This window comes from Sinocyclocheilus rhinocerous, unplaced genomic scaffold (assembly GCF_001515625.1).
Source record: "Sinocyclocheilus rhinocerous isolate Xijiao unplaced genomic scaffold, SAMN03320098_v1.1 scaffold671, whole genome shotgun sequence".
NCBI lineage: Eukaryota > Metazoa > Chordata > Actinopteri > Cypriniformes > Cyprinidae > Sinocyclocheilus > Sinocyclocheilus rhinocerous.
Window position 1 is genome coordinate 1,284,834 of NW_015625021.1, and position 18,307 is coordinate 1,303,140.

Below are 18,307 nucleotides of genomic sequence, written 5' to 3' on the forward strand. Positions count from 1 at the left end.
AGTCTTCAGTGTCACATGATCCTTCAGAAATCATTCTAATATGCTGATTTATGTTTTTTTTTTTTTTGGGGGGGAAACTGATACTTTTTTTTTGATTCTTTTATGAATAAAAAGTTAGAAAGAACAGCATTTATTTAAAATTAAAATCTTTTCTTTTCAATATGAGTCTTTACTATCACTTTTTTTCCCATTTAACTGAATAAAAGTATTCATTACTTTCAAAAAAAGAAAGAAAAAAATTTACTGACTCCAAACTTTTGAACAGTAGTGTACTGTATATTGTAACACAAGATTTCCATTTTGAATAAATGTTTTTTTAAATGTTATATTCATAAAAGAATCCTGAAAAAAAGTATCACAGGTTCCAAAAAACATGAAGCAGCACAACTGTTTCCAACACTGATAATAAATCAGCATATTATAATGATTTCTGAAGATCATGTGACACTGAAGACTGGAGTAATGATGCTGAAAATACAGCTTTGAATCACAGAAATAAATTACTTTTTAAAGTATAAACTGTTATTTTAAATTGCAATAATATTTCACAAAATAAGTTCTAAGTTTTTGATCAAATAAATACAGCCTTGATGAGCACAAGAAACTTCGTTAATAGTAAAAATATTAAAAATCTTACTGATCCCAAACTTTTGAACGGTAGTGTGTACATATATATATATATATGTATATATAATGTGTGTATGTAATGACTATTTCATAATACAAAACAATAGTCTTAATATACTGATTAATCAACTGAGGAAAATGGTGATATTTATTAGTGAAACTAATTCACCTTATGTTACTTGTTATTACTGTATCCAATAATAATTTCCACAGCTTATCTTGTGCGTCTCATTGAATAGGGTTACAAATATTGTGTTTTGAGAAACACAGTTTATACACACACTGCCATCATCTGGTGAAAGACGGACACACTGAGTTTCACAAGTGAGCACATAGTTCTCTTTAATTATAAAACAACTGTATTCATTCATGATCAACAACCACACAGACTTCGATTCATGCATTATTATATAGCTTTCAATTAGACTGACCTCTGATCAGACAAATTACAAAAACATGAACATACAAATGACAGATATAACGCGATATCTGCGCACGATAAACAGCTGCTGTCACGTCATTGGCTACAAACAGCGCATCGCAATCTACACACGTCGCAACAGACAACGCTACTACGTACATTTCATATAACTGTAATATTTGGACAGCGAGTTTTTTGCATTTTCAATTTCCATATACGCCCACAGACCGACCGACCGACTAATTTGCATACGTCATACGCAAGTACGTACATAAAAAATTTATATTTTAACAAAAATAGCACAGGTCAAATATAACGTCTACACATTACAGTACTTAATTTCTCCTGAGTCCCATGTTCCAACAGGAAGAGCATATTTAGTGAGTTGACATTTATGTACAAAATGTAAAAAGAAGATAAAGAAGAAAAGAAATTGCATAATGCATGATTTTAAAAAGAATTTCAAAAAGCTCTAAGTGGACATTTAGCACCATATATGCATCATATGAACATTTCGGGGCAAAGATCAGCAAACTGTGTCTCCAAGGCACTTCAGAATCCGAACGAATAGTGGCATGATTTATGAGTGTATCTTTTTTTCTTTGTAAAAGTACATGTAAACGTAAACATTGCACTTCACAGAATGGTTAAAAAACCCTCTTCGAACTCCGGCTCGTCCAGGATCCATCTGGTCTAGAGGGGTAAAACGCAGCATAACAGAAGTGCAGCATCCGGACGCTGGAGGTATCTCCGGCAGGATTATTAAAGGGTTAATATGGTTAAAAAGGTTAATTATAAGTGTTAATAAAAGATTAGCATTGTTAATAAGGGGTTAATATGGATAATTATAATAAAGTTTATTAATGAAGGGTTAATATGGTTAACAATAAAGGCTAAAATAAGGGTTAATATGGTTAATTATAATAAGGGTTAATAATAAAGGATTAATGTGGATAATACGAATAGGGGTTAATAAAGGGTTAATATGGTTAAAAAAGGTTAATTATAAGTGTTAATAAAAGATTAACATGGTTAATAATAAGGGGTTAATATGGTTAATAATACTAAGGTTCGACAATAAAGGGTTAATGTGGTTAATTAAAGTTATTAATGAGGGTGATATAATTAATGGTTAATATAGTTAAAAATAAAGGTTAATTATAAGTGTTAATAATTAAAGATTAACATGGTTAATAATTAAGGGTTATTATGGTTGATAAGATTAGCTCTTAAATATGAAATCTTATTAATAATAAGGTTTAAAATAAAGGATTAATATAGTTAATAATACTAAGGTTTGATAATAGGTTTATATGGTTAATAATAAGGTTTAATAATAAAGGGTTAACATGGACAGTAATAAGGTTTAATAATTAAGGGTTACTATGGTTAATAATACTAAGGTTTCATAATAAAGGGTTAATATGGCTAATTACATTTACATTTAGTAGACGCTTTTATCCAAAGCGACTTACAAATGAGGACAATGGAAGCAATCAAATCAACAAAAGAGCAATGATACGCAAGTGCTATAACAAGTCTCAGTTAGCTTAACACAGTACACGTAGCAAGGTTTTTTTTATTTATTATATAATAAATAAAAAGAAAACCGATAGAAAAGAAAAAGAATAGAGCAAGCTAGTGTTAGAGGCCTTTTTTGCTTTTGTTAATTGTATAATAAATAAAAAGAAAACAAATATATAGAATACAAAAAGATTAGAGAAGCTAGTGTTAGTGTTGTTTTGTTTTTTAAGAAAACAAGCAGTTTGTAAATAAATAGAGTGAAAGTCTAAAAGGGGCAAGTTTTTTTATAATAATAAGGGTTAATAGTAAAGGGTTAATGTGGTTAATAATACTAAGGTTTGATAGTAAAGGGTTAATATGGTTAATTATAATAAGGGTCCATAATAAATGATCAATATGGTTAAGAATAATAATGGCTAATAATAAAGGGGTAATATGTTAATAATAAGGTTTAATAATAAAAGGGTTAATATGGTTAATAATAATAAGGGTTAATAATAAAGGGTTATTATGGTTGATAATAATAAGATTTAATATTAAAGCTAATATGATTAATAATAAGGTTCAAAAATAAAGGATTAATATGGTTAATAATAAAGGTTTATATGGTTAATAATAAGGGTTAAAAATAAAATGTTAATATGGTTTTATATTAATAAGGTAAGAGTTAATGTTAATAATAAGGATTAATAATAAAGAGTTAATATGGCTAATCATAATTGGTTAATATTGTTAATAATAAGGGTTACTAAGGGTTAATTTTGTGTGTATATATATATATATATATATATATATAAATTAACAAAGACTAATAAATGCTTAGTTGTTAGTTCATATTATTGCATTAACTAAATAAACCTTACGTAAAATGTAACCGTAATTTCATATTTCAAGTGTTCACATGAGTTTGGATATATGTTATATCCAAGTTTATCTGCATACATACAGAATACTCATGCAAAGTGATTTACATTACGTATATAGTTAATCTCTACTGCCTGATTTTTTTTTATTTTGTTTGAAATGTAACTATATTATCAGTCAACTAGGCTAAATGTGACTACAAAGCATGAAGATGAAAAAAATGGGTAATGTGAAAAACACTATAGAAATAAATTTGACTTGAGTCACGGTTGACTCACAAATTTCTCGGAGCAGGGGAAGTCGAAGAGCTTCACGAGTCCAAAATCATCTCCGGTGGCCACGTTGAGCCCGGCGTGAGAAACACAGGCGCAGTTCACGTCTGCCTTCTCTGCGTTACGCGGCCAGATGCCCAGAACCTCGTCACCCAGAACACTGTACAGGAGGAAGAGCTTTACTACAGGACACTGACGTCACTTCTGAAGACCGTTTACTGCACAGATCTGTGTCCTCACCTGGTCCAGGTCGCCCATGTGATCCGGTCAATCAGGGCTTGTTCTGTGACGATCTTCCCGCTGGGAACCTCATGAACCTGACGCTTATATGAACCGGTAGAGACCTGCACACAAAGTTTAAATCATATCAGTGTTACTTACACAGACTACATTAAAATTATATTTAGTTTCAACCTTCATATACCAAAATATATTTCAAAATGTATTTCAGGGGCTCCTACATTTAAGCTAAATGCAAATGTGACGTGACATGTGGCCAAGTATGGTTACCCATACTAGGAATTAGTGCTCTGCATTTAACCCATCCTTAGTGCGCACACACACAGCAGTGAACACACACACACCGTGAACACACACCCGGAGCAGTGGGCAGCCATTTATGCTGCGGCACCCGGGGAGCAATTGGGGGTTCGGTGCCTTGCTCAAGGGCACCTCAGTCGTGGTATTGAAGGTGGGAGAGAGCGCTGTACATTCACTCCCCCCACCTACAATCCCTGCCGGTACGAGACTCGAACCCGCAACCGTTGGGTTACGAGTCCGACTCTCTAACCATTAGGCCACGACTTCCCCATGTGAATGGAATAGCCTAATAGAGATCAAACTAGATTTTCTATCCGCCATTTAAAATGTGAAATTAAAGAGTTTATAGTAGAGAAACGGGAATGTTTAAAAAAATATTTGGCTACAAATAAGACAGAGACAAAGTTCAACAAATGAAGTTTTTCTTCAAATGTGACGTGAATAAATTTTTTCATATTTAAATATAAGAAGGGCAAAATATATATTTTGTAATTATTTAAAAAATATATTTTTTAAAATATTTGTTCAAAAACATAGAAAAGGTGGCCAAAAACAATGGTGGTAAATATGTCTACATGAATGTATTTTGATATTTAAAAATATATTTGATTATTTATTTTTTTTGGCACATTAATGCTGTTAGTTTACTGTTTTATTTAAGGGACTAAATGCCAAGTATATGTTCGTTTTTAATTGTTCTATTGAACTGTACAGGAAACTAAAAAAATCTCCAGTGCACAAAACGGTTTAATTTTCACATGCGTTTTAGCTAATAACTTTTAAGCCGATGTTTTTAAACATTAAATATTTTGGTTGACTCAAACTCCATGCAACACCCTTTATTTGTGCAAAATGTGCATGCACAAAAACTTAATTTGTGTGCATTAAGAAATATTTTGTCACATTATGTCTCTGCTGTGTATGTTATCAAAATGATCTATTTCTGTTTATATAGTCCTCAATATGTTTTCTGAATGATTTGTACCTCAATGTATTTGCTGTCGGCAGAGAAGTCCAGCTGGATCACAAATCCAGGAATATCTTTGCAGTAGCCGATCCGGTTGAGAGACGGCCCCAGAGTCAGATCATAGAAATCGACAGCGCACTCCACCGAGCCGACGGCCAACAGCCGGTTATCAGAGCTGAACCTGCGTGAGAAACACGGCTTGAGAACGTATGCTTTCATGATCATGTGTTTTGTTGTGTATTTGTCATGCAGTGTCTCTTCTGACCGAATGTCCTGGATGGCCACGCTGCGGTCTCTCTTCTTGCCCCATACGGTCAGTGAATTCACCAGCAGCACGATGAACTCTCCGTTCTCCATCCCGATGGACACCATCTCACCGTTCTGACTGTACGCCGTGCACTTCGCCGGATGACCCAGACTGACTTTGTTCAGGAGTTTCTGGAAGACAAACAATGATCAACCCTCTGGTGCTCTTCGGTCATTTTTAATCGGAAAATTTTACGTTTCAGTTTTGGAGTATTTTTTACTTCAGAATGTTACAAAACTTAGTGAAGATTTTGGCACTTGCTATGTGAAAACACACAAAAAATAAATTAATCAATAAATAAATAAATCAATCAATCAACCAATCAATCAATCATGCTTTGAAAAAGTAAAATGGTCCTGAAAAAAACGTCGAAATGACGAATGGGAAACAAATGGGAAATATATATTTCATATACAATTTGAAATTGGTATTTTAGTGCATTTTTCATAACAGTTGACTTCTATAATATTTTTAATAGTGCTGTCAATCGATTAAAAAAAGGAACTAATTAATCGCACATTTTTTCTGAAATTAATCATGATTAATCCCATCGAAGTTATTAAATATACTTTTATATTGCAATAATTTAACATTCAATCTTCAAATTAATGTAGAGACAACATAAAGATAGTATATTTTTAATATTTGTTTAATTGCATTTTTTTTATGACTGAAGGCGAGTATCACTGATACCAATATTACTGATGTCTCTAGGAAATTGTTCTTTTTTTCCTAATATTTAACCATTGACTAGCCATTCAACATTACAGTATAATTGAGAGCTATCAATTTTAACATTTATTAGACTTAAACAAAACAAAAACTTCTAATTTAAGTGCTAATCACACAATTTTTTTCTGAAATGAATCACGAATAATCCCACCTAACATTAAACTAAAGTTTTTATATATACTTTTATATTGCAATAATTTCACATTCAATTTTTAAATTAATGTAGAAACAACATAAAGACAGTATATTTTTAAATATTTGTTTAGTGGCATTGTTTTATGACTGAAGGCGAGTATCACTGATGTCTCTATGAAATAGATTTTTTTCCCCCCTAATATTTAAGAATTGACTAGCCATTCAACATTACAGTATAATTGAGAGCTATCAATTTTAACATTTATTAGACTTAAACAAAAAAAAAACTTCTAATTTAAGTGAACTTAAAACAATCTTCACATAAACCCATTATAATAAATGTCATATTTAGCTGCCTGTGCCCTTCAGCAAGTAGGAAATATACAGAAATTGAATAAAGTGATCAAACACTAAATTCTAATTCAAATATAGATGAATCCTTAAAGCTACAAAGTTATTGATTTCCTCCGGTTTTTCTCTTGTTCTATGATGAACAGACATCGCAGCAGCTGGGATATCAGGTTATTTGGCTGCTATGACTTTAAGAGCTGCCGCTGCTGAACGTGAGATTCTAATATGCTAATTTGCTGCTCAAGAAACATTTCTGATTATTATCAATGTTGAAAACAGTTGGGCTGATTCACATTTTTGTGGAAACTGTGATATATTTTATGTTTCAGGATTCTTTGATGAACAAAAAGTTCGAAAGAGCAGCATTTATTTAAAATAGAACTCTTTTGCAACATCACAAATGTCTTTACTGTCACTTTTAAACATTTCCTTGCTGAATAAAAATACTAATTGTATCGTCTTATTGACCCTAAACTCTTGAGCGGTAGTGTAAAATCCCCTCTTCTCACTCCACTACCCACAATCCCTCACCTTATCAGCCAGGTCCCAGATGCGGATGGTTCCATCATCGCTGGCGGAAATGAAGACGTCTTTGGAGGGGTGTGTGGCCAGACCCCAGATGCGCCCCTGTGTGTGTCCGTTTATCATGGTGTTGGAGGCGGCGTTCTTCTCTCCAACCTCGATGATCTCGCCATCCTTCGTTCCCACCAAGATCTTTCCCTGCCATCCAATAATCAAACATCTTACTACTGTCTTTCTACTAAACTTACACTTGAAATGGGTGCTTATGAAGCATGACTGACCTTTCCTCTGCACACAGATCTGACCGTCTCGACAGGAAGCCCTGTCTCCAGCTGAAATGCTCTGCATCTCTTCATTTCCTGATCCCACAGTTTCACAGCGCCGCCCTCTTTAGTCCTGCACATACATAATGAAGCAATGACATTATGCTCATGTTTTAATAAAAAGATTCCCTTAAAATATATACATTTTGTACACTTACTGTACACTATGCTCAAAAGTTTAGGGCATGTTTTTTAAGAAATTAATACTTTTATTTATAAAATGCATTAAATTGATCAAAAGTGGCATTTAAGACATTCATATTGTTACAAAATATTTATATTTCAAATAAATGCTGTTCTTTTGGAGTTTCTATTCATCAAAGACTCCTTAAAAATACATTAACATTAACATTAAATATAAATTAAATTAACTTAAAAATAAAAATCATGGTTCCCACAAAATATTAAATTAAAATAAAAATCATGGTTCCTACAAAAATTCAACACATGATAAAAATAAATGTTTCTTGAGCAGCAAATCAACATATGAGAATGATTTATGAAGATCATGTGACACTGAAGACTGGAGTAATGATGCTGAAAATTCAGCTGCGCATCACAAGAATAAATTACAGTTTAAAAGATATTCATATAGAAAACATCTATTATAAATAGTAATAATATTTCAATTTTTTTACTGTATTTATAATCTAATAAATGCAGCCATGGTGAGCAGAAGAGACATCTTTCAAAAACATTAAAAAATCTTACAGACTCCAAACTTTTGAACTTTTACTCAAGGTGTAAGAATTTTTGTCTTTATGGTCAAAACAATTTAGCTGAAAATGATTTTTAAAAACCATATGAAACTGACATGTCAGCATGAGTGTGTGTTGTAGATGGACTCACGGTCTCTCTTTGCCTCCGGTCACGATGAGTCCGTCTCGGAGCGTGGTGTACATGGTGAACACTGGTCCTGTATGAGCTTTAGCCACCACACGCACCAGGAAATGCTCTCGCCACACGTACACGTCACCGTTTATGGCCCCCGTGAACGTCAGGTTATTCTGCCAGACAAAACACATGAGAAAACATTTCATATGCACAGACAGGTATGAGATTTAACATACAGTAGTCTTATACTTATTTATATATAGTGCTTTACATAATACAGATTGTTTCAAAGCAGCTGCACATTTATAAAACAGGAAAATAACAGTGTTAATTTAGTGAAATGTATTAATTATGAAACAAACTCAATTTGTGCTGTATAAAAGATAATAGTCTCTTTATAAAGCTCAATTTAGTTAAATGTTTCTATATATGTATATATATATACATACACACACACAGTACACACGCACACAGTACACACACATATTACAATATATATATATATATATATTTTGTAATATGTGTGTGTACTGTGTGTATGTGTATATATATATATATATATACACTAGTGCTGTCAAACAATCGCATCCAAAATAAAAGTTTTTGTTTACATAATATATGTGCGTGTATTGCGTATGTTTATTATGTATATATAAATACACATTTATGAAATGATATATATTACTACAGATGAAATATATGATTATATATCATATTAGTTTTTTGTCACAAGAAACATTTGAAACAGTATTTTTCTAATATGTACATTTTTTATTATTTTACATATTATTCTGTAAATTTATGCTGTGTAACTACCTGAATATGTACCCGTACTTATAAGAGTAAACTAAAATTACAACCGTAAAAATCCATCTTTGCTACTTGAAATACAATAAACATTAACTGAAATAAAATAATAAAAAACAACTTAATTTCAGCTAGTTGTCAAGGCAACATTTCTCATATTCAAATAATGTAACAATTAGTTGAAATTCATAGAAACTCTACAGACATAAAAAAAGAAAAATAATAAAAACGGCAACAACACACAACAAAAAGACTAAACTTTAATACAAATTTAAATAGAATTGATTTCAAATGAAAACAGAAAATTGAAAGAAAAATTTATTGAAAATATGCAATAAAAACTGTAATGGTATCTCAATCAAACTACAATAATATAGTATCTACAATAATTCTTTACTAAAGAAAAAAGAATTCTACGCACCTAATCTGTCACTATTGTGCTTTGAGCAACACAATTTACCCCAGACTGCACCATGGGAGCGGTTCCTGTAATCGGTGCACTGCAAATCCATTCTAGATAAAACTAATCACAGATGAGAAAGACTCACGGCTCCAAACGCTACAGAGAGCATGGTCTGCATGCGTCCGTCCTCCACCGCTCCGATCACTCCTTTCTTATAAAGCAGAGAGCCTCCCACCAGCGTCCAGAACTTGATGTGTTTGATTCCCACCGACACAAACTGAGTGTCCGAGTCCGGCCTGAACTCCACCACGAAGATCCGGTCGCTGTGACCGCCTTTACTGCAAACCCTAGAGCCTGAGATCACATGATGAAAGCATTCACAACAGCATCTGAATATGCTGAACAAAGTCCAATACCTGTTTCTTACTGATTCCAGAAATAGTGTCTGCTTTGCTCAAACACATCAGTCTCTCACAAAATAAGATGTGCATTTCATAGCATTTTTTTCTTTTGACTATGGAAGCTTATTTCCACCATGGAATAAAAAAATAAAAAAGGTCAATTTAATTGCCATTTAATATATTTTTTTTGTAGAAAATGTTTTTTAAAAACCATATCCAACCAAAACGTAAAAAAGGTAATTGCAGTTAAAAAAAAAAAAAAAAATTCTAAGAAAAAAGTCAGAAACTCACAATGAGTTTATAACTTTTTTGAGAGAAAAAGACTGAATTGCAAGATGTTAACTCACAATTGCAATTTTTAACATTATTTTCTTTATTAAAAAATTATTGTCATTACCAGTGTTATTTTAGTATCATTAAGATACCATTATAATGTTTATCAATATTTAGAATTTTTTATCTATGTATTTAACTTTTTCACTGTACTTTTAAAGTTTTAGTAATTTTGTTGCATGTTTTCATCATTTTTATTATTATTTTTAAATACATCTACATAGGTTTTTATTCATTTCAGTTTTAGTTTTAGTTATTTTAGTGGCCTAACTAAGTTAAAGCAACTGAAAATGAGAAATGTTGCCTTGGAAACTACCTGAAATTAAATGTTTTTTTTTTATTTATATTTTATTTTATTTTAGTTAACTTTTTATTTCTAGTAACAAAGATGTTTTTTGTATGGTTTTAGTCAGAAATGCAGTGCAGAACTTTTTGTTTTCCAGTGCAGAAAGATAAAACAGAAATGTGAGATGCAAACTCAAAATTCAGAGAAAAAAGGTCAAAATTCTGAAATGTAAAATCAGAATTTAAAAATTCAGAAATCAAAATTAGAGAAAAAAGTCAGAATTGCGAGATATAAGCTCACAGTTGCAAGAAAAAAATTGTCATTGCAGCTTCCTTTTTTATATATATTTTTTAATAAACTTGTGTTTATGTAAAGTTTGTATGTAAAGTGCATTAAAGCTGATACATACATATATATTTTGAAAAAAATAATCCTTATTTTGTGAACAAACTGCACGTGATGGAAAGTTTTAATGATATTTTTGATCATCATCAAATTAGCTAATGTTAGGCCTTTTTTTTCAGATGCAGGGCTATTTTAAGTATATATTTAGTTAAAACCACTGGTTTTGACACACCTTCCTGCCATCTCCACACAGTGATGGTGTGCTCCGGATCCACTCCCACAGACAACAGCAGTTTTCCCGTGGCGCTGAAGTTGACGTATCCGATCCCTTTAGCGTGAGAGCAGCGCAGCACTGACAGCGTCTGTTTGTTCATGGCGTCCCACACGTGAATAGACGGCGCCAGGCCTACAGACACACACAGACACAGACCGACATCACATTACGACCGCCAGTACTCACAGCTGAAGGACAGATCCACATCTGCTCCGTTCAGCACAAGACACATAAAATCCATATTAGGTGTATTAGAAGACATTAATTATGCAAATGTTGTGGGTTATTTATATTAATAAACAGTGTTGGGAAGCTACTATGAAACTGGATTACAGTAGTTGCACTGCAGTAAAGATGCATTTAGAAAAAGTAGTAACAACTACAAGCTACTAAAAACAAGCAGTTAACTATGTTATTTAAAGGGGGATTATACAACTTATTACTTAAGCAGAGCTGTATTTTTTAATGAATTTTTTAAACAGACAAATTTACACAACAAAATGCAACAAATGCACTAAATGCATAAAAATAAACACAAAAATAAATGCACTAAATGCATAAAAAAATAAACACAAAAATAAATGCACTAAATGCATATATAAATGCATAAAAATAAACACAAAAATAAATGCACTAAATGCATAGATAAATGCAAAAAAATAAACACAAAAATAAATGCACTAAATGCATATATAAATGCATAAAAATAAACACAAAAATAAATGCACTAAATGCATAGATAAATGCATAAATACTGTAAATGCCTGAAAAAATGCATAAATAGACGCATATAAATAACTGCATTAATACATGTAAAAAATAAATGCACTAAATGCAGACAAATGCATGAATAAATGCATACAATCATAAATAAATGAATAAATAAATTCATAAACACATAAATAAAAGCATAAAACTGCATTTAAATAACTATAAATCAATGCAAAAATAAATGCACTAAACGTATAGAAAAATGCGTATATAAATGCATAAATTCATAAATATATGCAATAAAAAATAAATGCACTAAATGCAAAGATAAATGCATGCAAGCTTAAATGAATAAATAAGCACATAAATGCATTAATAATGCATATAAATAACTGAATATAAAAAACTATATAAAAATCCAAAAATAAATGCAGTAAATGTATAGATAAATTCATAAATGCACTACATGCATAGAAAAATGCATAAATAAATGCAAATAAGTAACTGCGTAAATGCATCAATATATGAGTTGAAAACATTGTGCTGCAAAGCAGCATTGAATTAAATGTTCACCACACCACACCAGTATGGCTTGAAAAAAATCTACTCTAATTTGAAAACAATGTAGTTGTACAATGTAATGTAGGAAAAATATAGTGTCGCTACTTTTAGTTAGTCACTTCCCCAACACTGTTAATAAAGCAGCAGGATGAGTTTGGGATGGCTATTATGAGTTCATAAGGACAGTCCTCAAGGTTTTCAACATGTCAATAGTAGATATGTATTCTAGCGCTGAGAGAGGGAACGAGGCCTCATGACTCTAAGATGATGACAGAAAATCAAGCCAATCTGCTGCATGATGCTTCATGCAAACATGAGAATGTATTCTTCACAGCGGTGGTCTTTACTGAAACCGGGACATAAAACATGAGGGAAATGAGAGGATTGCTTGATATAGAGCATATGATCTTAATCTGAAATCTGTGGCATCCAACTTCCAGACCCTCGTGAACCATAGACGGATGTTATTCCATCAAACGTGATATTAAAGATTGATTCACTAAAGAAATATTCAGAGTTCAATACATATTACGATGTAAGCTGTAAGAACCAAATAAATGAATTTAAACTTTAGTTTTGAAAAGTTTTTTAAACAGAGATGTATTGTTCTGGCGTAATGACATTTTGAACAAACAAATTTACACTAAATGCAACAATAAATGCTCTAAATGCATAGAAAAATACATAAATAAAAGCATGAAAACATAAATAGCTGGATAAGTAAATGAAAAATTAAATGCACTAAATATAGATAAATGCATGAATTAATTCATACAAGCAAAAATGAATAAATAAATTAATACATAAATTCAGTTAATGGTTTAAAAGCAGAAATGTGAAGTTTGAAGTTTGTATTTTTGTTCAAGTATTTATATTAATTATTATGTGCAAAGATGTAATTTAGTGTTTTACTCTTATTCTTTTAAAGTTATTCATAAAAGTTTAGAAAAAAACAAAAATGTTTTAATGTTCATAAAAGAAGTCTCTTCTGATTAAAAATAAAGCAGTAATATTGTGAAATATTTTTTACAATATAAAATAGCTGTTTTCTATGTGAATATATTGTAAAATGTAATTTATTCCTGTGATCAAAGCTGAATTTTCAGCATCATTACTCCAGAAGTCGGATTCTAACCAGATTCTTTGATGGTTATTTAAACTGCATTATTTTAGTTTGTTATTATTATTATTAATTTTATATTATTATGTTATATTAAAATATATGATATATTTATTATTTGATGATTATTTACTTCATTATTGCAGTAACTGCATTCATATTATATTTACATATATTATTATGCAAGTTATTCCTATTTAGTTTATTCTTCTAAATGGATAAATCTGTGCACATCATATAGTGCTTACCATATTAACTGGTTTACCATGCATGCATGTAACTGGTAAAGTGTTACAGAATAACGCAAAATGTCATGTTAACATTGCAAGCTGAATACTGAATCTAAATTCACACCTATGGAACTCGAGTGCTTGACTTGTATTGAACCCAAATCATTGCTTTGGAGAAAAAAAATGCATGCTTTAGTTCTGTTTTGGAGCCCAAAAACCTGACCTGAATTTCTGGAGTCAAACACAAAAGGTCAGTGAGACAAACTGAAGTCAGATGGCAGGAGGTTCTGCTGTCCTACCTGGCAGATCGGTGATGTCGCCTGTGTGGTGGTGTGTTGGATGAGAGCATGAGGCAGTGATGAACAAAAATGAGAGAAGCCAAAGCAGAATTACGTGAGAGATTCAACTTATTTGCACAAATCACAAGCAGGCTTGTTATTAACACAAAACCAAGCAGTGCAGCTGAAAGAAGCAACGCAAAAGTCAACGTGCACAAATGAAAATGACTCCGATGGTGAAAATGACATGGGTTTGCATTAGGAAATGTGTGTAGAGGCCCACACTTACCGATCTGACCGGTGGCGATGATGTTGAGATATTTGGGATGTTGATTGACAGTCAGACAGAGGATGTCATCCGTATGCTCCAGATAAAAGCTCTGAGTTCCTGCAAATCACAAACACCTTCATCTACAACTACTTTCATTCTCCAGTCCAGTGTTAAACAGCATGCATGCAGTTCCTATGAGCTCATATTAATAGAAAGACTACTTTTAAAAAATTGTCACACTGCAATAATATTTTAGTACACAGCAGAAAATATACTCATCTCATACACTGCTTCAAGTTTTGGATCAGTAAAAGTAAGATTTTTTAATGTTTTTAAAAGAAGTCTCTTCTGCACACAATGGCTGTATTTATTTGATTAAAAATACAGTAAAATCAGTTATAATGTGAAATATTATTACAATTGAAAATAGCTGTTCCCTTTCAGTCGGTCACTCTCGACGTCACGTCGGATGACCGACGAAAATTTCTAACTTTTTAAACTTTTGAATGGTAGTGTATATTCTAACTATATACGTAAACTTTAACCAATACTGTAGCACATACTTTATTAATTAATTACTGTTAAAAAAACTAATTTGAAAATAAAATAATGTGCACATTTTAATAATAATTTTCAAATAAATACTGTAGTTATTTTTAGCTGAATTTCAGAAAAGAAAAAATATATATATAGTTGTACTTGAGTATAATATAATTAAGTACACATTTAATAAATATGTTGTATCTAAAGCTGGTTTCCCACTTCTTCTTTTAAACAGATGTGCAGTTCCCTCTGCAGCCTGTAGAGGTCAGCAGCATCTGGAATCAGATTAGTCTCAGAAGACACGCCCACAAACTCAGCCCATGCATAAAGTCAAACTGTACTATTTCAAAGGCTTTAAAACATCTAATAGTGTTTTTCCTGCACATCTGCCACATGTTGAGACACTAAGCCAGAGGTCAGAGGTCAGCAGTGAGGCTGACTCAGGACAGTACCAGCAGAGAGGTTCTGAATAACAGCAGCGGCGGCCGTGTGGAAGATGATGTCTGCTCCATCATTGAGGTAGTGAAGGTTGTTTCGACAGTCAAAGCCCCTGTAGCCAAACACGTGATCCAGAGACAGTTCCTGCAGACACACACAGACATCAACACACACTGACAATAATGAAGACAAGACTGCACCTTCATGAGCTCAAGACCGACTGACCTCCACGATTTTCTTCTTCTTTGTGACGTTGTTCTTCACCAGTTTGTCAGGTAACGGCGTGGCTCGACTCACTGGAGGCCTGCAGGAAACCAATAATGACATTTAAAAAAAAAAAAAAGAGTTTATTTCTCAGTATTTTTGTCTTGTTTTCTATTACACATATCTAAACATTCTCAAATCAAGATATATTTACTTGGGATGCAAAATGACCTAAGATATCAAGTCTTGTTTTCTGATAAATGTATCAAAATGAAGTGAGTTTTTGCTTAAAACAAGAACAAATGTCTAACAGTGGGGTCAGCAAAATCAACTTACTGTAATTCAAAGTGAAAAAAATATTCTTTTTCTGACCTCACTGACAAATGTTTTCTTTTTTCTTTTTTCTTTTTTTTTTTAGCATAAACTAATTTCATTTTGCTACATCTTTTCAGAAACAAGACTTTGTATATAAGTCGTTTTTTGTTTTCGTCTTGATACAATTTTTCAATATTTGTAATGGAAAACAAGACAAGAATACTAAGAATAAAATAAAGTTTTGCAACTTGTGCCTTATTTTCTGATAAATATATCAAAATTAAGTGAATTTTTGATTAAAACAAGAACAAATATCTGCCAGTGAGGTCAGAAAAATCTATTTAATGCAAACAAACAAAAAAATTTTTTCATTGCTTATTTAATTTTTTTATTTATATATGTTTATTTTGATCGCATTTGGCAGATATTTTTCTTGTTTAAAGCATGAACCCTTCATTTTGATGAAAATTTGAAAACTAGTAAAATCTTATAATAATAAACATACGACATTTATAATATTTATAATAATAAACATAATAATATCTTACGTTTTTAAACTAGGAAGAAAAAACTACTAAAGAGGAAAAATATCTGTTGCAGTGATGAACTTCATCTGCATTTTTCCGTTGTGTTTTTTTGTATTACCGCTCATCCACTGGGATCTCCTTCTGTAGTTGGTGCGGTTTCACGCCTGTCATTTGTCTTATACTGACAGCGTAGATCTTCGTCGTGTAATCCATGTTCTTTTCCCGAGCGACGTCACTGTCGTACCCTAAACACACAACCGTTAGTTAAATAAAACTGCAAATTAAAAATTGTAATTAAAAATGTCAAATTAATTCAATTTAAAATTTACAATTAAAATTAAACTAAATTAAAAATTTCAATTCTAAATTAAATGTAATCACAAACAAAAACATTACCTCCATCCTCTTCAGCGTCGTCGTCTGATTCCTCGCTGTCCACGGCTTTGCTCTCGCGTGGACCAATCCCCTCTCTCGCCCAGATCATGAGGGCGGTGTCAGCTCCGCCCACTGACAGCAACATCGCGTCGTCATTGGACCATCGTACGCTCGTCACATTGGCACTGTGAGCCACGTACTTTTTAAACTTGGCAAACTGACCCTGTATGAAATTTAAAAAAGCATCAAGGACATTCTACTTAATGCATAAACCTCTGGTTTTATATAAGACTTGTACAATTTTTATTCAGCAAGGACGCATTAATTGGTATTAATTGGACAGGTTTTGTCACTTTTAAAGGAAAAAATATATAATTTTTTATCAAGAAATATAATAATTGATAAACAAAATATAATAAAACTATAATAAGAAATGCTGTTCTTTTGAAGTTTCTATTCATCAAAAAATCCAAGAAAAAAGTATAAAAATATGAAGCAGTTTTCAACATTGATGATAAGAAGAAAAGCAGCAAATCAGCATATCAGAATGATTCCTGAAGGATCACGTGACACTGAAGACTGGAGCAATGCTGCTGGAAATTCAGCTTTATGTCAGAAGTAAATTAATTTTACAATATATTCACACAGAAAACGACTATTTTGAATTGTAATAATATTTCACAACATTACTGTTTTTACAGTATTTTTGATACATAAGGAGAACATAAGAGACTGAAGCATGAAAAATGCTTGCACAGTAGTGTATGTGAATGTATGATGTGGTTTTGCTGCAGTCAGACCTTGCAGGGGAAGCTGAAGAGCTTGACGAAGCCGAAGTCGTCTCCGGTGGCCAGCAGCTTCTTGTCTTTGGTAAGTGAAGAGGCGTTGACGAAGCTGAGTGTCGGCCAGATGCCCTCACAGGTGGGACCCAGCACTGACGTCCATGAGGCCCAATCCATCTTCTCAAACTGAACACACGCAAACACACAGTTACGCGCTGATCATGCTGGGGTTGGTGATATATGTGACCCTGGACCACAAAACCAGTCTTAAGTGTCCAAAAATACAACGAGATACAACTATTTGAAAATCTGGAATCTGAGGGTGCAAAAAAATCAAAATATTGAGAAAATCACCTCTCGTGCGGTCTTCGGTCATTTCTGACCGGAGATTTTAACATTTTGAATTTTTAAAAATCGTAGCTTCACCAAAATGGTACGAAACTTGGTGACTTTTATGGCACTTGGTATGTGAACACAAAAAAAAATTGAGGGCATGATTCGAAAAAGCTAAGTGGTCGTAAAAAAATACTTGTACACAAACACACACACCTATGAACTGGTGTGACCGTAACACTGCAACTATGTAAAATAAAATCAATAATTCGGCTACAATGCAGTAAAAAAGTGAACAGCAAGGAAGGGGTTACACTCTAAAACATCAAGAGTGTAAAACAGATACATCCA

The 18,307-nt window shown here is 32.3% G+C and overlaps 1 protein-coding gene across 1 annotated transcript in view; it reads right to left on the bottom strand.

The window, feature by feature from the left end:
- Nucleotides 1-18,307, bottom strand: part of LOC107747670 (echinoderm microtubule-associated protein-like 6) — a 57,617-nt gene that overhangs the window by 860 nt on the left and 38,450 nt on the right. Inside the window, 16 exon segments of the mRNA XM_016562267.1 lie at nt 3,715-3,868; nt 3,949-4,052; nt 5,234-5,396; nt 5,481-5,653; nt 7,272-7,460; nt 7,544-7,658; nt 8,435-8,592; nt 9,775-9,983; nt 11,227-11,400; nt 14,190-14,210; nt 14,458-14,556; nt 15,435-15,564; nt 15,646-15,724; nt 16,585-16,711; nt 16,863-17,064; nt 17,642-17,809. Coding sequence (XP_016417753.1) covers nt 3,715-3,868; nt 3,949-4,052; nt 5,234-5,396; nt 5,481-5,653; nt 7,272-7,460; nt 7,544-7,658; nt 8,435-8,592; nt 9,775-9,983; nt 11,227-11,400; nt 14,190-14,210; nt 14,458-14,556; nt 15,435-15,564; nt 15,646-15,724; nt 16,585-16,711; nt 16,863-17,064; nt 17,642-17,809 — 2,265 coding nt within the window.